Source organism: Anarhichas minor, unplaced genomic scaffold (assembly GCF_050575085.1).
Source record: "Anarhichas minor isolate MPS153535 unplaced genomic scaffold, ASM5057508v1 ptg000041l, whole genome shotgun sequence".
Taxonomy (NCBI): Eukaryota; Metazoa; Chordata; class Actinopteri; order Perciformes; family Anarhichadidae; genus Anarhichas; species Anarhichas minor.
The window spans coordinates 6,440,251-6,463,846 of record NW_027466487.1 but is presented as its reverse complement, the minus strand read 5'-3'; the positions used below and the strand labels follow the sequence as shown (position 1 = coordinate 6,463,846).

The following is a 23,596-nucleotide window of genomic DNA, read 5'->3' as shown; positions in this document are numbered from 1 at the left end:
TAAATGATAAATCATATATGTTTGTTCCCCTGCGTCTTTGAGAGTTAATGTATCTTTTTGAGGAGCATTCACTCGGCTAAAATGCCATTAATAGCTAATTAAAGAAAGTCACTCATTACTGTGCCGGTACAGAGTGCTTGCTCAGATTTCCAGCTGAAATGAGGTGACTCTTCAAAGTGCCCTTTCGCCGACATTTACATTATTTATTCATGTGCTAGAGGACTGTGTTGTTCAGTCTACATCAGAGGACCTAATCATGTGAGGTCCAGCAATAAGTCAAAGACTCCACTCAATATCAGGACTTATCGTGTATGTATCCAGAAACAAGCATTTCTTAAAGTTACATTGAAACGATCTACATATTAACTCATCTCTGCTATATCTTGTATCAATATTTCCGATGTAAATATTAATTTAACATCCTCAACTCAAAAGCACAAAATGCTCCCATTTTAGTTTTGCCCTCCATGATTAGAGTCTGAGTTGCCATAATCTTTGTACTACAAAGCTACATGAACGTATAATGTCGAGGAAAGCACAACATCAATTTTCTCATAAAAGTTGACAGAGAAGCACACAATCTCAGATCTACTAGACTGCACTGGAGGCAGCCACAAAATAGATTTTACTATGGCATCACTCATTTTGGTTTTGGTAAGAGTCGTTGACAACTCGGCTATGTTTCACTGTTATTGTGTGGATAAAAACGGCAGCCAATTGTCTGGCAAAAAAAAGTGTCAAACCAGCAGTTTAGAGCCATTACGTACACTGTGATTACTAAGCATTCAAGCCAGTGAATGGTAAAAGGGAGACCATGTAGCACAAGAGTGGGTAATGTGACAAGATATTCGAAGCACACACCATTCTTGGGTTTCAACATGCCGACAGCTTTAGAGCAAGGAGAAATAATTAAGGATCTGATCCACGGTGACCTGCATGCGATGGACCTCTTCAGACCGTTTGGGGGCAGGAAGAGGGCACACTCGGAGGTACGGAGGGTGTAGGACCGGGGAAAATGACAATTCAGACAACTGAGGAAAAAAATAACAACAAAACGTGAGACAAAGAGATAAGAGTTATATTAAATGCACGTGTCCCTCTTTCTTGTCTTAAATGATCGTCTTTGTTGCAAACACAGCAGCTGTGATGCAAGAAACTCAAGACTTGATTCGACGATAAAGTATTATCATCATCGTCATCGTTTCAGAAGATCACGAGCAGCGCGCACACACACACACACACGTACGTACACACACATATATACACATGTCCAGAATTTTCTTCTCTTGCAATACATTGGCAGCAAAGATGAAACATTTTTGAAATTTTAGTTATGATACAATAAAAGGTCAATGTGCAAAAACAGCTTTAGGCAAACAAACCTTTATTATTCACCACAAATAATATCTCATATATAAACATTTCCACAAAAATATTTTTTTCTTTAACTAAGATGTTCCCCTGAATCAGTTGTTTTTTTCCCTGGTATTAATAATAGTCATAGTAATAATAATAATAATAAGAATAAGAATGATAATAATACATCATCGCTCCCTCTGCCTGTCCCTTCAGAGAGCCCTACACTTCAGACAGTAGCAAGTCTGCCTGCTTAAGTCGTGCCTGTATGGGGGGGGACTTACAGGAGGGGCCCTATTGATCGTCTTCCACGAGTGAAGTCCAGGCATTAGTTCCAGCAGGGTGAGTAGACAGCTGTCCGTGAGCCACTCTACTGGGCCTACATAGCAGGGCTGAGTGGAGCTGGGATGTGCACTTTTGATTTTGATCTCCCCAACATCACTTCTATTGACCGACGCACTGTCCTGCGCTTTACTTGCTGAGAGAAGCACTTGCTGAGGCCTAGCTGGAAGCCCGGACACAAGCCACCATTGTATTATCCGGGGTCGCTGTTGACAAGCTTGGGATGATGAATCTTCCATGGTCTGCTGAGGCCTAGCCCTAATCACTGCTGTCATCTACTGGCAACAGCCGTATCCACTGACCACTGCAATCACAAGTCGGGTTATCGTGGCACACAGTGCTGAGAATCCCAGTGTTTGTTATCTAGGTGTATCTGCGTGGGCTAGGCTCTCCAAAGTTGGACACAAAGGTCAATCTGTACTGAGAGAAGCCCACTTTTCCATCTGTGCTCAGTTCTCTCACACATCTTTAAAGATCAGGAAGTTGTTTGACCTTCTTTGACCTTTGAATTTGTTTTCATAAAGAGGAAGTGCCAGGTAATATTGTCGTTATTCTTCAAGTTCAACAAACTAATGAAAACCAAACTATCGGTGAGGCATGTTTAGTTGGGTAAAGGGGTCCGCTGCCATTTTGAGCTTCAAGAGCCGTCTTGGAATCTGAATGCCCAACATCTGTGCATAAATGTGGGCAAAATAAAAAGGTGGACAATTGCTTGATGACGAGTTGTGATTGCAGCCCATTTAGTCTGTGTGCATGTATGTCTGTGTATATTGTAGTCTAAAACGTGTCTGTAACCAGGAGCAGGTGTCAACACTATGTAGCTATCGAGTTATTTTCTATCATTTGTGGCACATCAGTTGTCTTAACCTTATTTATTTAAGATTGATAATATTATGAGGGGCTTACCACTTCTTTTGGCACAGGCATGCTTGCTCCTGTTCTCACTGAGACTAAGAAGAAAGATCTTGATACATCCCGTTTCATCCTGGGGTCCTACACAGTAGCACCTGTTATTATTCAGTGTCCTTTCACAAAGAAAAAAGGTAACGTTTCAACGAAAAACAGACAATTCTGAAAATGTAAGGCTGGCTGTGAACACAAACAACCGATGGTGAAAGCTGCCATCTAGTGGTTATTACATTGATTGCAACAACAAAAGGAGGCCTTGTAACCATAACCTTCAATATGATTCCCAAATATTCCATTCTGCAAAGTTAATAGAACACACCCCAAAGAGTCTTATCAGCCTATACTGCCCAGTGAGTCTCTGTGCTCCCACCAGTACTAGATAGCAACATTCTCCTAGCTCTCAGCAGCATTCGGCCCTCCTCGTAGTCATCCTGGTCCACGCTGATCAGCAGGCGGACGCCCTCCGTGCCTGCTGCCATCCGCAGGGAGTCCGTGATGAAGACTCCCTTCAGGGCCTCCAGCAGAGCTCCGCTCAGGTAGTCACTCCAGAAGGCCTCGAGGTTCTCCAGCTCTGTGAAGTTGATGTCGCAGACGATGGAACCCAGGTCTCTGGCACGAAGCAGCGAGTTGGCTTTGCTGAACAACTCGAACTGACGCTCCAGGGGCTGCCGCTTGTCCGATGAGACGCCCTCGCGGAGTGCCGAATCATGCTCCAGGTATTCGGCCCGGACACGCAGGCGGATTTCTGATAATGGAAGAGGAAGTAGCGGTGGAAAAATAAGGGTGACGGCGTGGTGGAGGAGAGTTGAGGAGTGAAATAGTCAAAGGGAGTGAAGAGGGCCAGGAAGTGAATGAAGAGGGAAAGGCAAAAGGCATAGTGAGGAAGGAGGGAAAAGGAGGAGTAGTGGAGGTTGAGGAAAGGTTACAGAAAACGTGTCATATTAGACAGGCCCACGCACAGTACCAGACAGGAGGGGATGGGTCATGAAAGGAAAACAAAGGGAAGAGAAACAGACAAGACAAATCATTAACAGACAGCTCATTTAGTTTATAGTACATCACATGAAGCAGGGATTAAAAAAAAAAAAAAAAAAAAAACAGGGTTCAGGAGCACAGAGTTCCCACAAAAACATTGTAGACCAGATAAAATGACTGCAAACATTGTACATTGAAATACTTTGTTTTTGACAAGTGCAAATATAATGGGGCAGCAGGGCAAAACACTAACTATGGGAGGCTCTGGAGCTAGATCAATCAGACTGCGTGCATTTCTGTGCTAAATACTTCTGCAACAGGTTTGAAAGTGTCTGATATTTTGGAGCACTGAGAGAAATACGTTGCAACTGAACAAGTGGTGTAGTCCCTTTTCTTCATGTCAGCTGTTAACTAGGTGGCTGCCAGTGATCAACAGAAACTGATGCATGAGGATTTTCAGTGTGACATCCTGCATGCTCTACATAACTCATGTTGTAATTAGTTCAGTGAGGTTAACTTGACGCCCCTGAACAAATATCGTGGTGGCAGCAATGAGAGCAACTTAGCAGTGTCGAGCCCTGGAGTGGCTTTCTGCTCCCAGTCCGGTGTTTAAAAACCAGCAGATTCATTCCTATCAACATGTTTATTGCAGAGAACAGTTCAGTGCTGGAGTTCGGCAGTAACAGGATTGGTGGTCATGCAACAGCGCAGCGAGAAAGATCAGAGGATACATACATACTGTACTGAGTAAGAGAAGCGCTGAGATCGTCCCCCGTGTCATTATTCCAGAGCTTCGAGTGGAAACCAGCGGCTGACGACTTTTGCTGCAACAAAAATCCATCCCTCCCACGCAAACCCCTTTAGAAGAGGTGAACAGTATCTACGAACATCCATTTCCCTGGAGACATTCTCATCGACGTCTCACTGCAAAGGTGTGTAGGAGCATTTTTTTTCAAGCAGTTTTAAAGCCACATTTGCATCTCTTGGTATGAAAAACCAAAACCAACCAAAACCTCTTGGCTGCTCTCCATCAAGCGTTTGAAGAAAATGGACTAAAAAAAAGGGGCCAGTGTGTAGCATTTCAGGGGCTCAAAAAGCACAAATTAAATTAAATATTCATAACTGTGTTTTCATTTAATTTAGCGTATAATCACCTGGAACTAAAAATCATTGTTTTCGTGAGCTGAGAATGAGCCCTTCCTGCCGTTTTTGCAGCGCCATGTTTCTACAGTAGCCCAAAAGGGACAAACCAAACACTGGCTCTAGCGGGACAATTCGTGTTTTTACGTTTTACCGTAATTCTCAGAACCACTTGTGAAAACTGCGGTAACGCAAGTCACAGAGTGCGGAAACGTGCTACCGCCAGCCGCCATCTGACTTTCTGTACTCCTGAAGTAGTGTCATCGCGTTAAGCGTGGCCTCTGAACGATGCCGCGATTTTGCACAACGACAGCTCACGTTAGCGCGAGCGAAGGAGTATTCAGTTGCATCACTCAGACCAGGAGTTATGTGGTTAAAGCTCATACTTGTGACTCTGATGGGAATACATTTTACTTATCAAGGTCTGTGCCTGGTTCACTACAAAGTACCGATGAACCCACTGATACATGATTCAACTCACAAGTCACGTTTACCCATTTATATTTTGTTTGGCGCTACTGAGAATGACACAAGACTCCAGAGGGATAAAGTTCGGAAAATGTCAACATTAGAAATGCAAGCGTTGAATTAAGGAATTGATCTTGCATGTCTTAACATTTCTAGGACAGCGATGACCAAACATTGGCATTTGCATTCAAGCTTCATTAGGCGGTAATTCGATTACTATAAAAACAGAGGACTGGATCAAAAGGGACGCTTAATCGATGGGGTTTGGGAAATGTTTAAAACATGCAGGGTTGGGGAGAAGACTTGAAGACCATTCAATTTACATTAGCTCATACAAAAAAAAGGCAAATTGCTTTTGTTCATAGAGGCAATATGAAACACTTTTTTACAGGAATCAGACATTTGATTGTTACTTGACAAATGATTAAACCCCGTCTCTATTACAATGTCTTAAATTACTAATATTAGTCTGTAAGAACCTTTCTTCAATACATAGAGATACAAGTACATTATTTTGTCATACCACACATCAACACCTGTCCTCAGAAAAGTATTCATCCCCCTCTTTTGGTGTTTTATAACATTGATTAACAGTGGACTGCTGACAGCCAGCAAGTCTACTTCATTGCAAAAAACTTCACCATGAAGACAAACATTGCAAACAAAATGGCGGCTGTTCCTGATTGGTGACATCGGTCTGAGGAAGTGTACAACAACTAGTTAAAGATGGCCCCCCGAGAGGCTTATGAAAACTGTGAGATGGGAGACACTGTGCACACAACCCGTAAGGCAGGTGCAGAGAAATCAGCATTAAAAAGACACGTCTCATCCCTCTGTGTTTGGCATATGCCAGCCACAGCTCACCAACAGAAATAAACTAACCTCACAATCAAGTGTGATGGTAGCAGCATCATGCTGCGGGGGTGCTTCTCTGCAGCAGGCCCTGTATTGCTCGAGAACGTAGAGATTAAACTGAATACTGGAGCAACAACCTGCTGCAGTCTGCAGGAGAGCTGTGACAGTCTTTCAGCATAATAACCTGTGAATTTGTGCCGATTTGTTTTCACATTGACAAAGTCTTAATCCTTTAATCAGAGTAAAAAATGCATACATTGTGATTCAATGTTGCAAATCAAGATTTTGTTGTACAATATCCGTGCAAGAATATTGACAAATCAGCAGACTCTGGACTTTTTAAAAGTATTTCAGTATTCTGATTTATCACAAAGTGTCTAATAGGGCGTCTATATACCTGCGTGTCAACTAAGTCTTTGAACTCTTACACAATATTCAGTATGAAATATTAAGTCACAGCTCTGTTAACAGTTTCGACCTTTTGGATCATTATACTGTGTGAGGGCTGTGGCTATGACAAACAACCGCCCTTCATGCAATTACTGTATTTATGGATGGCCTCCATTTCTGCCTCCCCATTTCATACGGAGCAGGATGGAGGTAGAGATAGCGGCACTGAGGAGAAGGCCATTTAAAAGCACAGGGACACCATGATAGTCATTTTGTTAGGGTTACAGAGCACTTCACGCTTCATCAGACACAGAGACATCCACTTAGACAGGACATTAGGAGGCACAGCTTTCATCTTCTCCCTTTAAACACCAAGCCCGTTCGGCTTCGTCCAGCTCACCCCCACCAAAAAAAAATAAAAAGTTTAAGTACCCATTTACGAGGAGTCACTTGGCACGGAGAGCTCCAACTCTTTATCGATCTGCTTTTCTGCTGAATGACTGACCAAGAGAGTGGAGAGTTAGCGGCGTATTGAGAGACGGGCAGACAGAACTCTCTCTTCCCCCCCCCCCCCCCCATAGACAAAAATCACTCTGTACCATTTTGCATAGTTTGATCATTTAGAGCTCGTTCTCTCCTTCTGATTGTGTGTAAGGATACTGTTTTCCTGAGACACAGGTTGGTCTGTTTAGAACTGTGAACACAGAGAAAAGGAGAGAAAGGAGAGAAAGAGACACAAGCACAAGTGGGTTGGACATGTGTCGACCTTTTTTTTTTTTTTCAACATCAAGCAGACATGGCACAGCACTCACTACACTTAGTTGTAATGAGGTCCGAGTCAGGGCAATAGTTGGTACTGACAAGTTAATCAGCTCAGCTTTTACTGTAGCTCTACAATATAATGTGGTAGCGTCTAAGTGGGATGCTTGGGACTACACTTACCTTGACCAATCCCCTTACCCTCACCTTCACCGACCCATTATTTAAGCTCCAACCACCACATTAATCGAATATGTCCATTAAACCAAGTAAGGGCCTTTTCTCAAGCACCCCATTTAGATGGCACAAAACCACCGCCGAGCTGAGGGGTACAAACACCTTCAGGCCATTTGTAACAGCAGTTGTCATTGTCTGAATGTAATTGAGACACTTCACTGAAAATGATCTGAGAGATGAATCATGACAAGAAAGAGTGTTTGAGGTCTGTTTAAAAGCTAGTGGCCAGCGTTGGACTGAACCGCCCTATCCATCTCTGCTCCCTCTTGACAAGCGCACACCCAGAGCTGACACGGGGCACAGAGATAAGATACAGCAGGAGCTTCCTCCGGCAGAGCACTGTTGGGGTTATTTTCCTCAGAACTGCTCCAGTAGAAAGGTCACACGGGGCATTTTTTTTTAAACAGCCGTCTGTTGGCAGCCATTTTAGATTCTCTGAAATGGATTACGGGACCGGTCCTTATGAAAGGACGAGTATCTGTGCTCAATAAGCATTGTTCTTTTAACTTGAGACCTTCAGAGCTGGCCGACATGACGTTTCTGTTAGCCCAAATGAATGGAGTTGATTTGAATCTTAAGGCAGATGCTTTACAACCACGTGTAATGAAGATAGTGAGAGAGGAAAGGATGGCCCAAAAAGGTTTCCCACAAGCGGCAAAAGGTGGCACCTTCACAAACATGTCCAACATATTTTTATTTCGTCTTTGCAGGTTATTAACGGGGCTTTATTGTTCAGAGTTAAGCTCTTAAATGTATTCATTGATTCTCCCTCACTAAAGACCCAAACCATAAAGCTAAACCAAAACTTGTGTTGTCAACTTGCACACTCCCCCTCTAACATGGGCAGGTCACATTGAGTACACTGTCATTTTAACCAAGTATTTGATAGTAATTAAGAAAATAGAATGGATCCAATTGGAAAAGAATACACTAACAATTAGCCGCTCAGTTTTAAGTATTGTGAATCCCTTAATCTGGCTGGTAAAGATTGGTTCTCATCTTTATCAGCAATGTTCAGCAGATAATTTGACATCAGATTTAAGATAATTTATTGTATTTTTACATGTTTTATTATTTCTATTGTCATATGACCAGTGTTCATTTCGTTAACGAAAAGTATGACGAATTATCTATTTTTACATGACTGAGACGAGACGGAACCGACGTCATTGAACACCAACGGTGACGATATCAAACATAAAATAAAGATCAAAAAGATCGAATAGAAAAAGATTTCATTTTACCATGCTGCATTCTTACTCATTTAACCTGTGTTACATCCACACTAATACATTTGTTTTATTTTCTATAACTAAGCAACCAGAGTGTTGTAGCAAAAGTAAACGTAGCAAAAGCTATGCTTTTGAAATTGGAAACACAGTCGTGTGGATGTAGTCTAGAAGTTATGACTAAAATGAAATTTCGGCGACTGAAGCCTTTTGAGATGTCGCCGACTTAAACTATAAAGGATATAAATGACTAAAATGTCAATAAAACTTATTAGCATTTTTTTTCTTAAGACTAAATATAAAATAGTTTCCAAAATGATCGCTGGATATGACCGCACAACTATAACTGTTTGTTCGAGTGTCTCAAATGCTAACGGGGTAACAAAAACGTTCATCGACTTACTTTACAGTCATGTAACCCGGCTGAAACGAGTGTCAACACCTGTACTGTGTACATCTATAGTGAAGACACGGACTACCCTGCCAAGACACTGGAGCAGTTGGCCATGTTTGTGAAATTGTGTCAAGTTCGAATATTATGTGTAGAGAAAACCAGCGAATGTAAAACAGACTTTCTCTACATATATCCCCATTATTGTGGTTTTAGTGAGATCCAATAAACTTTGAGTTGTCCAGAGATTTTCGTTTCAAAATCAGCTGAAAACGTTTAGGAAATATCTGAAGCTTACTGCTGAGTTCTGTGAAACACTGACACCAACAAGCCTCGTCAGAAACAGATCAGGAATCATCCGCAGTGCACAACACTAAAGAACATTACAGGATGATTCATTTGAGGAGCGAACTACGATGCCTGAGGGGGGGGGGGGGGGGGAGGGGGCAGCTAGATTATGAACCACAAGCAGAAAGAGCAAATTTGCCGCCCCAACCCCTGTAGTAACAAGGGGGGGCTCTTTTACCTTCGGCATCGGCCCAGACTTGTGAGAGAGCACACACTGCAGTATCTATGGACTGAGTGGAGTGACAGACTTTTTTTGTTTTGTTCCTCAGCCTCCCCCTCTGTCTCCATGATCCACTGAGTCTTAGGTTACTCGATCTGAGTCACAATCCTGAGACAACCTGGTGGAATCAAATGTGGAGTCAAGACAGCGACCTGTTTATGGTCACACAGGCACATCACGCATCCTGCACAGCTAAGCAGGGCTGTCCTTTTTAACCAAGTCAGAATCATCAGTCCTTTGCTGTAACACGTATGTCTGACCAACAGGCAGTGATGCAAGTTCAAACAATTGTTTGAGAAGGTCTGCGTGAGTGACTAGGCAAACTTCACACAAAGGCAACTGATGTTAGTGTTATCTCAATCGTATTGTGTTGAGAGAAACTAGCATTGATTGATTAAGAGGCAGGCAATAGTTGAAACTTGGAAAGGACAAGGATAATGGAGTACAGCGGAGTTAGATTGTTTCCATCAACTACACAAAAGGTGGTTTTTTTTTTCAGGAATATATTATGTGAGGTTTGACAGTTGACAACTTTGTTTCAAGCTTGACAATAAAAGCCGAACAAGGGTTGCATCGAGCGGCGACGGGACAAAAATCAATAGCAGCAGCAGAAAATAGTCCGATGGGTAGAGAAAAGGTGAAATGAGGGGAAAATAATGTAAAGATGGAGCAATGGAGGGAGCGACACCAACCCCCCCACACCCGATGTTTAATTAAGACAGTTAAGGAGATGAAATGCAAGTCTAAACGTAGAGCGTGACAATACAAATAGCATGTGAAACCGCTGTAAGTCAACTGAAAGGAAAGTACAAGCTGTTCTCTTTTTGTTGTGAAATATGTTTTTCCTGAAGTTGTGAATCAGACAAAGTGTTTGAGATGTAAACTCAGCATCGGCTGAACAGACATCGAATAAGGTTTTGACTTTCTGGGGCCATGAGACAGTAAATTGAGTTATCAAACCAAAGCGTAACTGAAGCATCTTTACAAGTAAGTCTGGTACAAATGCTAGATACAAAGACCTCATACTGTATTAATATAATAATGATGTACCTGTACCTTCTGAAGCTGTCAGGATGTGTTTCAGTGAATGTGACAATGGGATCTAAAGACACTTTCCCACCTGGCAAAGGTGTCCTTCATTTTGATGCTGTGTAGTTCAGATGCCTTTTAACAGTCAAAGTATGCTGACATTCAGCAGCCAAACTCCCTCCACTCTCTGCAAGTCTAAACAGTGTTAGTGTGGCTGGTGTAAAGCCAGCTGGTGTTTACGGTCAACTGGATAGTAGTGGTTGGTCATGTGATAGTGATGCGTCTTTCTCCCCGTTCTTTACACTAAAGAGCGGATAAACTCAAATGAATCATTGCATTGTAACGCAAATTTACGCCAGGAGTTCAAAAAAAACATTGAACGTGAAAGGTGCCTTGAGCGTTTTTGTAATGACAAACATAAAAAAATATTTGGAAAATTGGTATGAAAACTCCTTAACTCGAGCTGAGGTTCAGCGTAAACAAACATCAGAATTAAGGAGACAAAACAGAAACTGTGGTGTTAATTGATTGAAAATGAAATTGAAGCTCATATGGCTAAAAGACAGGGACATGATGTGGAAGAGAAAATGGCAGGATGAAGATAAGAAGGCAAGCGATAAGAAGCTGAAACAGAGATAGGTTAAGAATGCGGGGACTACACTTACTGCAGAAGGCTTTGTGTGGTTGTGGTGGTGGAGGCAGTGGCGGACCCTGTCTGCTTGTTTTCTTGGGCCTGCGACTCCAGCCGTTCCCCCTCTTCTTCTTCCTCCTCTGAGCAAACGTACCAGGCATAGGAGGGTAAATACCTGACAGGACATGCATGGAATTAGTTTGTGGAATTCAGACAATGAGACATTAGCATGGATGGGGTTCATTTGTGTTTTAATTGCTTTTGTCCTGTTTTATTTCTGTTCCTGTCCTTCCCTGTTTCTGTTAATAATTGCTCCATGTTCATCCTTTCTCTGCAAGCTTCCCCACAAGCGTATGGTATATTACCAGGCACCACTGACTAGACTTGATTCTATAACCGAGTGCATTATCATTTTGACCCGGGGCAAACCGCTTCAACTTAAATAACGTACATGTACATTCTGAGCACAAAAGAAGGATGGAACAAACTACATTTCCATGTCAGAAAAGATGTCTCATCACCAAACAACAGGTACTGGCTTTAAGAGCAGTTCAAAATGCTACTTGTTGTAAGGAATGATAAATGCTGTTTTGGACACTCTGCCTCCTGAACTGATTAACAGGTTTGTGGGAACAGTGTAGCCTATACTCTCAGTGAGCTAAATAACATACTACAATGCACATACCAGTTCTAAACTGCTGCGAGAAATATGGATGAGGTATTTCTGTCTGTCTGTAGCTGTGCTGCATTCCAGAAGCGCACACCGACTGGTTGTTCTCTATCCTGTTCCTCTGTCCAATTCTCTCTGGAGATACTGGAAAAACAAAAACATGCGTTAGTAATTATCAGGCTGTGATTATTTGGACAGGAAGGCCATCGTAGAGAGAAGCACTTGTTCTCAAAATCTGATAACGAGCCCCCCCCCCGTCTTTCATCCTCACCTGTTCTCCTTTTCTTGTGGGACACTAAAGGCAGCAAGTCATGACGAGTGAGGACTCTAAGTAGTTGCAGTAGTGGCTCCAGGTTACCATCACTGAGGTACCCTCGCCTATCCAGCTCCAACAACAGCTCAAGGCCACTCTTGGGCTTATACGAGGCCGCTAAGGGACGCTGGGAGCCCCGAGACTTTAACCGCATCCAAGCCTTCAGCAGCTCGGGACTCGGGGAAACACCCAAGTCGTCTGGATCGCCTCCGCAGGGCTTAACTGTCCAATCTGTCGGGTCAAGAGGGTGTGTCGCAGGACAGGTTTCATTCAGAAGGAATGACAACACTTCAACGTCAGTCTCTGTCAGCTGACAACCAACGACTTCAAAGACCTCATGGAGTGACAACATCCCATAGTAGTTTAGACACTCGGTTTCATCCCAGTAAAGAGAGTCCCTGAGTGGGCACCCTGGGTGATGCACGGCAGCCATGGGTCTGCCTACAGCCCCCTCTCCACCTTCCCACCTGTGTCAAACTGTTCAGGATAAAAAAAAAAAACACAAGTTATTCAACAGGTAACACTCGAAATAACAGCATATGATTCATGTCATGTTGAACTACACATATAGCAGCCAAAACCAGCAAGCCACATCCCTCGTAAACTAACAGTTAGCTTAGCAAAAACCAGCAGCCAGCTGTGTGCACTTTACAAGGTAACATGTCAGCGCCATGCACGCGTTATAGTTCAACGCCCCTTTCAGTAAGCTCTGCAGTCCTACCCGTTTTCGAAGTCAGCTCGACGCTGTCTTGAAACGGTGCAAAGCAAAGTGTTGTCAGCTGTGAACGTGCTTTGTTGTCGTCGTTTCACAGCGTGTCCTACTAAGTCGCAGAGCCGCGGCGTTCATCAAACACTCAGCAGCAACAACCGTTGGAGCAAATTACCCCCTCACGTTACGTCATCACGTTGCTCTGAGGAAGAACAACACAACAAGCAAACATAAAAAATGACCAAATGCACATTATAACGAGCATCAAACATGGTGTATTAACATAACTTTATATAGATATATGTAACAGGTATTCCGTTCACGATGGAAAGATAAATCAACCGATATTACTTCCTGGTTAAGAACTTTGTTTGTTACACGCGGCGGTGCCCTGTTTGATATCAATGACAACGTAAATACAAACGGGTTTAAAAGGGTTCGAGCGAGATTTAAACATTTAATATACCTCACAACGCACGTTCTTCGTTATTAGAGTTTGATGGGTCGATTGAGGTTTGGATGGTCTCTGGCAACTCCCACAGCACCGAGCAGTCCTGACAGCAGCACAATAACACAGAGGAAAGGACCAATCACGGCTCTCCGCCTGCGAGATGACGTCCGGTCGCGTTTTTAGTTCCACTGATCTGGAATCAGATGATTCGTCTACTAGCGCCGCATCAACGGCACAACTGACAAAGACACGGCCGATCTCAAGTCTGCTGTATTGATTGTATTGTCACAGCTGTGTCGCTAAAACAAACAAACATAGTCGTACCAGTTTTCTTCCACATGTGAAGACTTAGAAACAGAGTTCAATGTGTTAACCATCAACTGGAACCTTTCGGAGCAGAGGATGAGCAGTCCCCGCTGCTGCCACTAGGTGGCGATGTTTAGCACCTAGCAAGCAGGAAGTTAAATAACATCCACATCACATCCGTGAACCACAACAGCAACAAAAGGTCTGAGGCATTCCTACCAAAGTTCTGCTGTAAGTATAAAATGTTACCTTATTATAGAGTTTCCACTTCAATCAGGTCTGGTCTTTGTGTTCGTGTGAAAGCGTCCTTCAACGTGTAACATTGTAATACGTAGCTATCTATCAGCCTGGATAGATACTTATTGACATGAACGTTAGCGGAGAAGCTAGCTGTGACAATCTTATTGAACTCGCAAAGTTGTCTTTTATGCACATAGTTTTGTGTTTAGCTATGAGTTACATAGCAGGTCACATGTATTTAGTAACGCTATGCAAGTTACTTCATAAATGATTAATAATAAGTGATTCTTTTGTATCCTTCGTTGGTGATGTGGCAGAGACCAAGCCCTTTGATGACGAGAGTTTTCCACTCAGTCACTCAACTAGTTTAACTCTAGTTAGTATTCTGCATGTATGTGACGTGTAGGCATATGAACTGCTGTTATAAACACATAGTTACTAACTACTTACACTTGATCATTGATTTAGCATTTGTACTTTTACTGTGAAATATTAACCTAACAAGCATTCATAATTGATTAACTGTTACTCTCTAACTATTTGAAATGTCTAAAGCAATAACCAGCTATAACCATCAAATGAAAGGTTTTTTTTATTTAATGAATAGCTTAATTGATGAGTTATTTATCTGAACTTTACTTGATTCATTATCTGATAAAGAGGGAACTGATTAATCTACTAAGTGTGTTTGAAATTATTATTATTTTTCGACAAATTCAAATAGTATTCATTCTATTGTTTGTTTGTGTTATTGCCTTGCAGTAGACAGTCTGTAGATGCCCTCTGGAGCACCAACAGGGGAGAACTGTCTTGTCGACATGGACAGCAAGGCTGGAGATCTGTTCAGTGCTGAGGCTGCTCATCCAACGGGCATGGGTGGAGCTGGAATCTTGGCACGGTAAAGACCTTTACATTGTTATTTTTACTGAGAATGCTTTCATCATCAGGGCTTGTGACTCTATGTTGCTCAAATGTCTTCCTGTAAGGGCCTACATGGGTACTTACACTCTAGTCTCTGTAGGCTTGTTTATGAATTCCTTAATACTTCTCTATGTATTCAGTTCTTAATGTCTTTGTCTTATTTCCTAGGCTCTGGCTCCCCAAAGGCCTCTCACCCAGTATGGCTAAAGAGTGGATCGACAGGCGTCGGGCGTCCATTCGACCGTGGGCCAGCTTCGTGGACCAACGCAAGTTTTCGAAACCCCGCAACTTTGGAGAGTTCTGTCAGAGGGTGGTGAAAAACGTGGACACTTTCAACAGCAACTACACCTTCATCTTCCTGGGTCTCATCCTCTACTGCATGTAAGGCCAACAGAGAGGAAATCATTTGTGTTGTCTTATCAGCGGGAGTGTTTACTCTTCCTGCTCTTACTCACACAGTTCCTTGGAGGGTTTTGGCCAGTGGGTATATTAGAAAAGGGAACAGAACAATATGCGTGAGATTTAATCAAAAGTAAAATATACAATCACTAAATCTGGAAATGCTGCAATAAGTTACCACCAAATTGATTGTTAATTTGATATTTCTTCCCCTTAGTGTCAGCTCTCCCATGCTACTGATTGCCTTGGCTGTGTTTGCTGGTGCCTTCTACATAATTCACCTCAAGTCCCTGGAGTCCAAACTGGTTCTCCTGGGTGAGTAAAGCTTGAAAGCCATTAATATTGTGTACCGACCAAATATAGTGTATTCTTTAAATACCAGGCACCGTACTGTATGAACCTTTGTGTTTATATGTGTCTTAATGAGGTCAAATGTTTGAAACTAAATTTGTTTTGTCATGTTGCCTCTCTGGGATTTTTTGACAGGCAAAGAAACAAGTTAATTTATTCAAGGATAGATTAAATGCATATCCGTGGCTAGCATCAGAAAATCAAATGCATCCTCGACCTTTTTATCATCTGTCATTTTCTTGTCAACCAGGCAAGGAGCTGAATCTCCCTCACCAGGCGGGTCTGGCTGGAGCCATTTCTCTACCTGTGTTCTGGTTGGCTGGAGCTGGAGCTGCAGTCTTTTGGGTTCTAGGTAAGATAAGATAAGATAGACTATATCATCTGTCACAAAACATCAGAAGGCCTCAACATCAGACAAACAATGCACATTTAAAAACACACACACACACATGTAAAATATGACTAAAATTGTTAAACCTGTTGTTGACAAGAACAGCGTTACCAGAGCCAAACCACATGAGTTATTTTTGCAATCCATTCTTATTCATGCAGGAATATTTGTTGCAATGCTCATCAGAGCACTGTGATATTATTTCAGTGTTAAATCCTATTCTACTGCTCCATTCAATGAAAGAGTCTGTGTAAGAGGGTCATCTAAATGCATATGGACACTCGCTGTGTTTTCCCATTCCCATTCCTCTCTTCCATTTGTCCCGCCTCCTGTCAGGAGCGACGCTGTTTGTGATTGGCTCTCACGCTGCGTTCCGTGAGCTGGAGCCATCTGATCTGGAAGAGCTCTTCATGGAGCCCGTATGAAGAGCAGCGTGAACCCTCAGTCATCACTTTTACCCTGTTATCACGTTAGCCCAGAGGGGTTGAGGAAGGACTGCTCCTAGATCTGTTCCTTAGCTATGCGTGTGTCCTGTATTCCCTGTATTAGAATTCACCTTTTCTTGCCTCTTAAATAGTTCTTGTTACAGACTCATTCCTACACATTACCTTCCATATGCACAGAAGATTCATTTGTTAATAAGTATTGAAGCACATTACCATACACATGATTTGCCTTTCTCTACATATGTTAAACCTCGGATGCCTCTGGTTTGTGTCAAATATTCTTTTGCTTCCTGCAACGTCTCATATCAACTGACATATCTTTCAACTTATTAGTCTCTGCTGTAGATATCCAAAACATCGGACAAGATGGCTGCTTTCTTATGTAAAGATAATGTATACAGTAAATGCATTGTTTGCAATTCTAAACTGTTTAGAAAAAAGATTAATTTTCCAAAGGAAAAGTGCCGTTTAAAGCTTTAAGATGATCATGCACAAAGAAAAGTAAAGGATACAAAAACAAATTTTGTACCTCAGATAGTGTACTTAACCTAGACAGGTTGATGAGACGACATCTTAAAAGGTCAGTACATAGTAATAGTGTTTTTTATTGGCGATAATATGGTACTTTGGTGTCTGTATGCATATTTGTCAGAACTGTTTGCAACATTCAGATCTGTAGGCTACTCCGTAAACCTTAAATCTTTCTTTTTTTGAAATTCATTATTCATATGTTTACATTGTGATGTCATTTGGGTGTTTTTGTATTTAAATTCTGGAAGTGCAATAAACCCCTGATGTAAAGACTTGATGTCCACTTCTTTGGTATTTTGCCTCTGATTATTTCAGGTAGTTTGTTCTATGCGGTCAAGAACTACAATTGTCTCCTGTTTTTTTGCATCCGCGGCGAAGGAGTTGCAGTGAACTCAGTGGCCCCTCAGTACTTAAGTCTGTACATTTTGTCATTATTCTGGGCGGGTCTGAATCCACAGTGGAGTCGGACAGTTCCAACCCTCGTGGCTCCTCTGCTCTATCTCTAGTCCACCAAACACTGCAGCGCTCACCAACCCCCTCTTGTCCCCCCTCTTGTCCCCCCTTTTCATGTGACCCCTGTGACCTGTGCTCCGTGACAGCACAGCGAGAGGACCCCCGTGCTCGGGTTGCCATGGCGATGACCTTGGAGGGGCCCCAGCCAGACACACACTCGTCCACAGACACACTCGCTCACACACTGCGGCAAAGGCGAGCGATCGATATTCTATTATACAGAGGGTGGCGAGGGGGGTGAGCGAGGAAAGTCGCACTGCAGTGAGCTCAGTGCAGAGACACAGGGGAAATTAGAGCGAGGGTGAGAGTGTGAGTGTGTTTGTCAGTGGGAATGACAGAAAGTGGGTGTGCGTGTGTGTGTGTGTGTGTGTGTGTGGGTGAGCAGGAGACACTGCATTTGTCATTGGACAGTGGTAGAGCGGTGCCAGAAAGTTGTTGTGTTGTCACTCAAAGAGACATGGTCAATGTTCACAGGATGTGGCAAAGTGTCCTCCCAAGCGACCCAAATGCTTATCTCTCATATAAAGCTGTAAATTGTGTATATTTTTATTTTATTTGTGTACTAGGTGGGCTCATTCAAAATAGATGAGCCTTGTGGCACAGATAGGTAGCACAGTTACAGTCTGTTCCCTTAAGATTAAAGATATACTGCCTTGCTTTGCTTGCGGTAATGTAACCTTTAGAAAATAGCTTTTATTAATCATAAAAGTTGCTATTCCTTCCTGAACACATCATTCATGTACTATTTCTGATTTTTATTGTTTTGAAAAAATGAGTTTGGGGAAATAGTAGGACACTAGACTCTACACTCTGACAGTGACTGTCATCCTGAAGCTCATGAATGTTGATGTCAGACACGGCTGACACATTTACAGAGTGGTTTGGTGCATTACCCTGGGTCACTGCCAACCCTTCCTCCTATGGAGCTCTTTACCATTATGCAGTTAGCAGGTTGAAGTGCATATAATTAAACACTAGGTGGCATCCCAACATCATATTTCTACTCAATCATTTTTCTGCTGCGTTGTACACACTGAAGTATGATGAAATAATGTATTATTGGTTATATAAAATAGGATTATTTAATATCACATTTGAATAAGTGTTGGAATAATAGTGCATCTGTATTCCAGTCAACTTAAATTAATATCAATATCATTAGCATGTTACAATCGACCCAACACAAGAGGATAAATTAAGGATCAACGCTACTTTGGTGCAGATTTAGCAAAAATGTAACATATAACAGGCTTTTAAAGGGAGTATGTGTTGCAGGTCTATAGTAAGGTATGGCATTAAAGTATTTTTATTTAGTCAGAATGTGCCACCTTCATGAGAGATGCATATCATAAGCTGTTTTCGAGAAAGAGCAGTAAAGAAAGATAAAGACTAAAGGACATAAAAGATAAGCACATTATTGTAGTAAAGTGTTTTGTAAAGTGTAGTTTTTCATTCGACAGAAAGACACATAGACAGGTCTAGGTTGTATTAAATGTTCTAGATGTTTTATTGTTGTTGGTTTTGTTTATTTGACACACATGTTCTAATAGTTGTGGTTTTTTTTTCTTCTTCTTCTTGACTTTCAACTCTTGCAGCCATCTGAGATGGATCCCGCCTGAGACCGCCGGCCCTTCACTGGTCTCCAACACATACATGCACACAGATCCGGGCCAGAACAAGCTATACCAGGACCTGGACCGAACCGGGGTTGGACCCGATCCGGTAACAGACCGCAGGCGCATGGTCTCATCATCACCACTCACCACATGATATCATATCGGCACACCTGCAGTGGCGAGGACTTGAAAGCCTTGGTTGGTGTCTTGTGTCTTTTGGTAAAAACACAATCTTAAAACTCTGCTCTGCTGTTACAGTTTTAGAATAGCCTCCTGAAAAACCAGCAAAAACAACTGAACCCAAATAAAAAACAGAAACAGAGAGACATATCTCCCGCTTTTTCCTATTTCACCAATATCGTTGATGTTATTCTTCATGAATTTCTCTCTCGAGCTGTTTTTCCAACATGTTTTTTATTGTTTCATTTAAATTCAGTATAGAATTATATAGATTTCCTAGAGCACACAGAAAGATTGAGTTGTATTTACCAACTTGGGGGGAGGGGGGGTGTACTGTAATAGTTATTAACAAGGACAATGGTTCACACAGTGCACACAAACAGAGACAAACGGGGCAGGAGGGAGGGGAGGGGAGGAGTGTGAGAGACAGAGGGGGGAAGAGAGGGGGAACAGGACGCCATGGGGTGTGCTTTGTTAGGCCTAAATGAGGAAAAGCAGCTCTCACGTACCCCCCCTCCCGTCTTGGAAATAAAAAAGACAAGTAAAATCATCGAAACCCCCCGTACCCCACATATTAAAAAAACAACAACACTGTGGCCGTTGAGAACGGAATAGAAGGAAGATGGACGTAGCGAGAACGACAGGGAGATGACCACTCCGCTGGTTCTCCACAGACAGGAGACGGAGGCGAGAGGTGGCAGTCGAAGTGGTGTCTGCGGCGGGGGTCTCACTGTGTGATCTTTACATCTTTGTGTGATTGGAGGACAAGCAAAGGGTTGGCGAGGAGGGAAAAGAGAGAGGGGAACGAAGGTACAGAGACAGACGAGGGGGGGAGAGAGCAGGGGGAGGACGGGGAGGGGGAAGGAGCTGGATGGCCCTTTTTTGCAGAGCATGGACACTCCCTTCGTATCCTTAGCTCATTCAAATCTACATACACAATATGCAGCTGCCGTTTAGTAGATATATTGGTTTATGTACACAGCAGTGAGAGAACACATGCAAAGAGTATCATAGGAGATAGGGAGAAATGGGGGCGGGTCAATGTAGAAAGTTGTAAAGGTGCTTTTGCTGTTTTTAATCTTTGGGGCGGTTGTGATGAAAATTGCTTCAAAGCGTTTTTTTGTCTTTAAGGGGGCGGGGCATCTGACGGTGTGTCTGGCCAGGGATGGAGTGACAGGGAGGAGAAATAAGTGGAACATGTAGGGGGCTTGAGCAAAGATGCTCCATTGATCAATAGTATGTCTCCCTTTCGACCCAACCTGGAGTGCAAATGAGAGAAAGAAAAACACAGACAAGTTCACAGTCAATTCAGTGTTTTCAAGTCATATTTTATGCAGATTTTCCATTGAATTCGCATTAGTTAAAGGACTAGGTACTGCCAGCAGTCAGTTAGCATAGCTTAGAACAAAGACTGGAAACGGGTAAACAGTTAGGCTTGCTCTGTCCGACGATAACAAAACCATTATATATTTGATTCCATTTATGCCAATAGATCCTCTAAATGCTATCAACTTACCTCCGGGGTTCCTACGAATGAGAAGTTTTCGGACCTCATCATAGACAAAGATGAGAAAACTATAGGGGAACGCACAAAACCACCAGCTAGGTCTGTGGGCAAGACAAGAGAACAACAAGGATTAAAAATAATCAAGTAAACAGATATGACACAATATGTCTTGGAACCAGAGTGACTGCATATGTATCCATGTGATACATGTGGCACTCACTTTAGTGGATACATCCTGAGTGCCACATCCATGCCTGGGCAATAGGACAGGAAGGCAGCCAAGGCTGTCTCTTCAAACAGGCCAAAGATCAGGATCTTGTTCCTGGGTGGAGACACACAACAAATGTTATATACATGTTACTCTAATTCAGATCATATAAAAAGACAAATTACTGAAAGGACACGTTTAAGTATATCGGTATCACAGTAAATTTGGACTCACCTCATGCCCTGCTGGAACACAGAGTTACGCCTGGTCTTGCAGATGATGACATCGGCCCACTGCACGACTACAATACTGACAAAGAAGGCTGTGTGGCACGTGAACTCTACAATCTTCCTCTGCTCGTATGTCTGAGGGCAAGAGAGGGCAGAACCAGTAAGATAAAGTAACAAAACAAGAAAACACCTAAAAGTTCCCTTCAACACATAGAAACTACACACTAACCCATTGCTGCCCGTAGGTGTCTTCCAGGTCGTTGCAAGAGCGGTCGTCCCAATTGAGCCTGATGCCTACTAGTGTAGTGGGCAGGAAACCATTTTCAGCCAAGATGACAAAGTAGGCGAAGAAGCCTCCAAGAGCCTGGATCATACCTGAGGACAAACCACACAGACACAGAGATTAAGTTACAGGTTTTTTACTTTGTTTAATTTAGTTTTCCCTCAAAACATTACAGATAGGTCCAAAGATAATCCAGCTGTTGTTTGTGAACAATGAAAGGTGGATAAAGATTGATTTAAACACAAAACGACTTTCAGGCAACTAGGATCAAACTTCAATCCAGACCAAAGACAATTCGGAGCTTGGATCAGCGGCAGCCATCTCCATTTCACTTACCAATTTGTCCATAGGCAATGCTGATAAGCCTCTCATTCACCAGCTTGTCCCTGAATGGGTTCCTGGGCTGACGCTTCATGATGTCGCTCTCTGCTGCTTCATAAGCCAGTGAGATGGCTGGCACCTGAGGGACGAGGGAGAAATGGGAACTTTTAGTACATTAAGATGTGTCCTATCAACGGGAGCTGTTTTCAGTGATGAGATAGAGATTTAGTGAAAGCTGCGTTTGTCGTAAGAAGACAGTGAGTGTTTGATCAGATCTCACCATGTCTGTTCCCAGGTCAATACAGAGGATGGTGATGGTTCCAAGTGGCAGGGGGATGTTGACGATGATGAACAGCAGGAAGGGGGTGATCTCTGGGATGTTGCTGGTCAAGGTGTAGGCAATGGACTTCTTAAGGTTATCAAAGATCAAACGGCCTGAATGTGGAAAAGGAGACAGGTTACTACACATACTAAGTCCTACAGTTTGGGTCTCTGAAACCCTTCGTACTGTACATCCTCAAGGATCACATGTTCCACTTCTGTCCTTTGGGTCTTCTCACCTTCTTCCACTCCTGTGACAATAGAGGCGAAGTTGTCATCCAACAAGATCATGTCTGCGGCCTGTTTGGACACATCTGAGCCAGAGATTCCCATGGCGACACCAATGTCGGCCTTTTTCAGAGCGGGCGAGTCATTCACACCATCACCTGTCACAGCCACAATGGCACCCTGGGAGAGACGCAGGAGGGTGAGGATGAGGTTGTATAGCATGAATTTATAGAAGAAGTTATACTTGTTAAATGTATTTATCTTTTAGTTACCCATGTATGTTGAGCTTGAGACAGACCGACTTATTTTAGCTAGAGATTAATACTCTTCATTCATATGACCAAGGTTATTGAACGAGTCAATAATTCATAAGTAAACTGTTTTGGTGTCATTTTAAAACAACCCTGATTAGAAAACAACCTAAATGTTTTACCTTTCAATGGCAATCAAATTAATTGAAATGTTAGAATTAATTGATTTTATTTAAATTGAATTCAAGAAAAAAAATATATATTTTTAAATGTAATCTAACCACTCACAGTTTAAAAAAACAACAACATGTTTTATGTATTAGTCAGGGAATAAATTCGACAGATAACTAGCGCCATCTGCTGTTGTAAAAGTGTAATGCTATTTAAAAATGAAGTCCTCAAATGTAATCTACAGAAAGCATTCGGAGAACACTGCTTGGATTAGAGATTCAACCTCTACTTGTTCAAGTCGTCCCAAGTATTTATTACCCAGAAGGCGTTTTACTCTAAAAGAATCTAAAAATGCTCAAACCAGTCTCTGGCAGCCTTCTACGATGATGAGCTTCTGCTGTGGGGAGGTCCTTGCAAAGACAATCTCTGTGTGATTCCTCAGGATGTCGTCCATCTGGTCCTGAGACAGATCCTTCAGGTCTGTACCGTGGCACACACAGGCCTTGGCATCCCTGAACACAGACGGTGAAGCATTGATGTGGTTCTTGTAATTTACCATTATTGTTTTTTTATGACTGTGTGTTTGATTTTTGTGTGTGTTTTTCTGTAAGTATTCTTTACCTGGGGTTGACCTGGCTGACAGGTATGTTGAGACGGGCTGCAATGTCCTCCACTGTCTCGTTGCCCTCTGAGATGATGCCCACTCCCTTGGCAATGGCCTTGGCTGTGATTGGGTGATCTCCAGTGACCATAATGACCT

At 42.6% G+C, this 23,596-nt stretch overlaps 3 protein-coding genes across 6 annotated transcripts in view; 1 reads left to right on the top strand and 2 right to left on the bottom strand.

Moving 5' to 3' along the window:
* Window positions 1–1,367: 1,367 nt before the first annotated feature.
* On the bottom strand, window positions 1,368–13,574 carry dedd1 (death effector domain-containing 1). Its single transcript, XM_076108963.1, has 6 exons — window positions 13,438–13,574; window positions 12,984–13,173; window positions 12,221–12,739; window positions 11,965–12,093; window positions 11,314–11,454; window positions 1,368–3,352 (listed from the first exon to the last, which is right to left on the bottom strand). The coding sequence occupies exons 3-6, from the start codon at window positions 12,693–12,695 to the stop codon at window positions 2,946–2,948; spliced, it is 1,152 nt and encodes a 383-aa protein (XP_075965078.1). The 5' UTR covers window positions 12,696–12,739; window positions 12,984–13,173; window positions 13,438–13,574; the 3' UTR covers window positions 1,368–2,945.
* A 230-nt stretch (window positions 13,575–13,804) lies between these two features.
* Window positions 13,805–17,279, top strand: rabac1 (Rab acceptor 1 (prenylated)). The gene is made up of 6 exons (XM_076109295.1): window positions 13,805–13,959; window positions 14,731–14,866; window positions 15,058–15,270; window positions 15,506–15,603; window positions 15,890–15,991; window positions 16,367–17,279. Exons 2-6 carry the CDS (start codon window positions 14,745–14,747, stop codon window positions 16,453–16,455), a joined length of 624 nt encoding a protein of 207 aa, XP_075965410.1. The 5' UTR covers window positions 13,805–13,959; window positions 14,731–14,744; the 3' UTR covers window positions 16,456–17,279.
* A 2,989-nt stretch (window positions 17,280–20,268) lies between these two features.
* Window positions 20,269–23,596, bottom strand: part of atp1a3b (ATPase Na+/K+ transporting subunit alpha 3b) — a 34,491-nt gene continuing 31,163 nt past the window's right edge. For all 4 annotated transcript variants that reach the window (XM_076109075.1, XM_076109077.1, XM_076109074.1 and 1 more), the window contains 10 exons: window positions 23,458–23,594; window positions 23,198–23,348; window positions 22,426–22,594; window positions 22,146–22,300; window positions 21,881–22,004; window positions 21,491–21,636; window positions 21,266–21,396; window positions 21,044–21,145; window positions 20,833–20,924; window positions 20,269–20,575 (listed from right to left, as the gene is read on the bottom strand). In XM_076109075.1, the coding sequence (XP_075965190.1) occupies window positions 20,547–20,575; window positions 20,833–20,924; window positions 21,044–21,145; window positions 21,266–21,396; window positions 21,491–21,636; window positions 21,881–22,004; window positions 22,146–22,300; window positions 22,426–22,594; window positions 23,198–23,348; window positions 23,458–23,594 (1,236 nt within the window). In that variant the 3' untranslated portion in view covers window positions 20,269–20,546. The remainder of the gene's footprint in view (window positions 20,576–20,832; window positions 20,925–21,043; window positions 21,146–21,265; window positions 21,397–21,490; window positions 21,637–21,880; window positions 22,005–22,145; window positions 22,301–22,425; window positions 22,595–23,197; window positions 23,349–23,457; window positions 23,595–23,596) is intronic.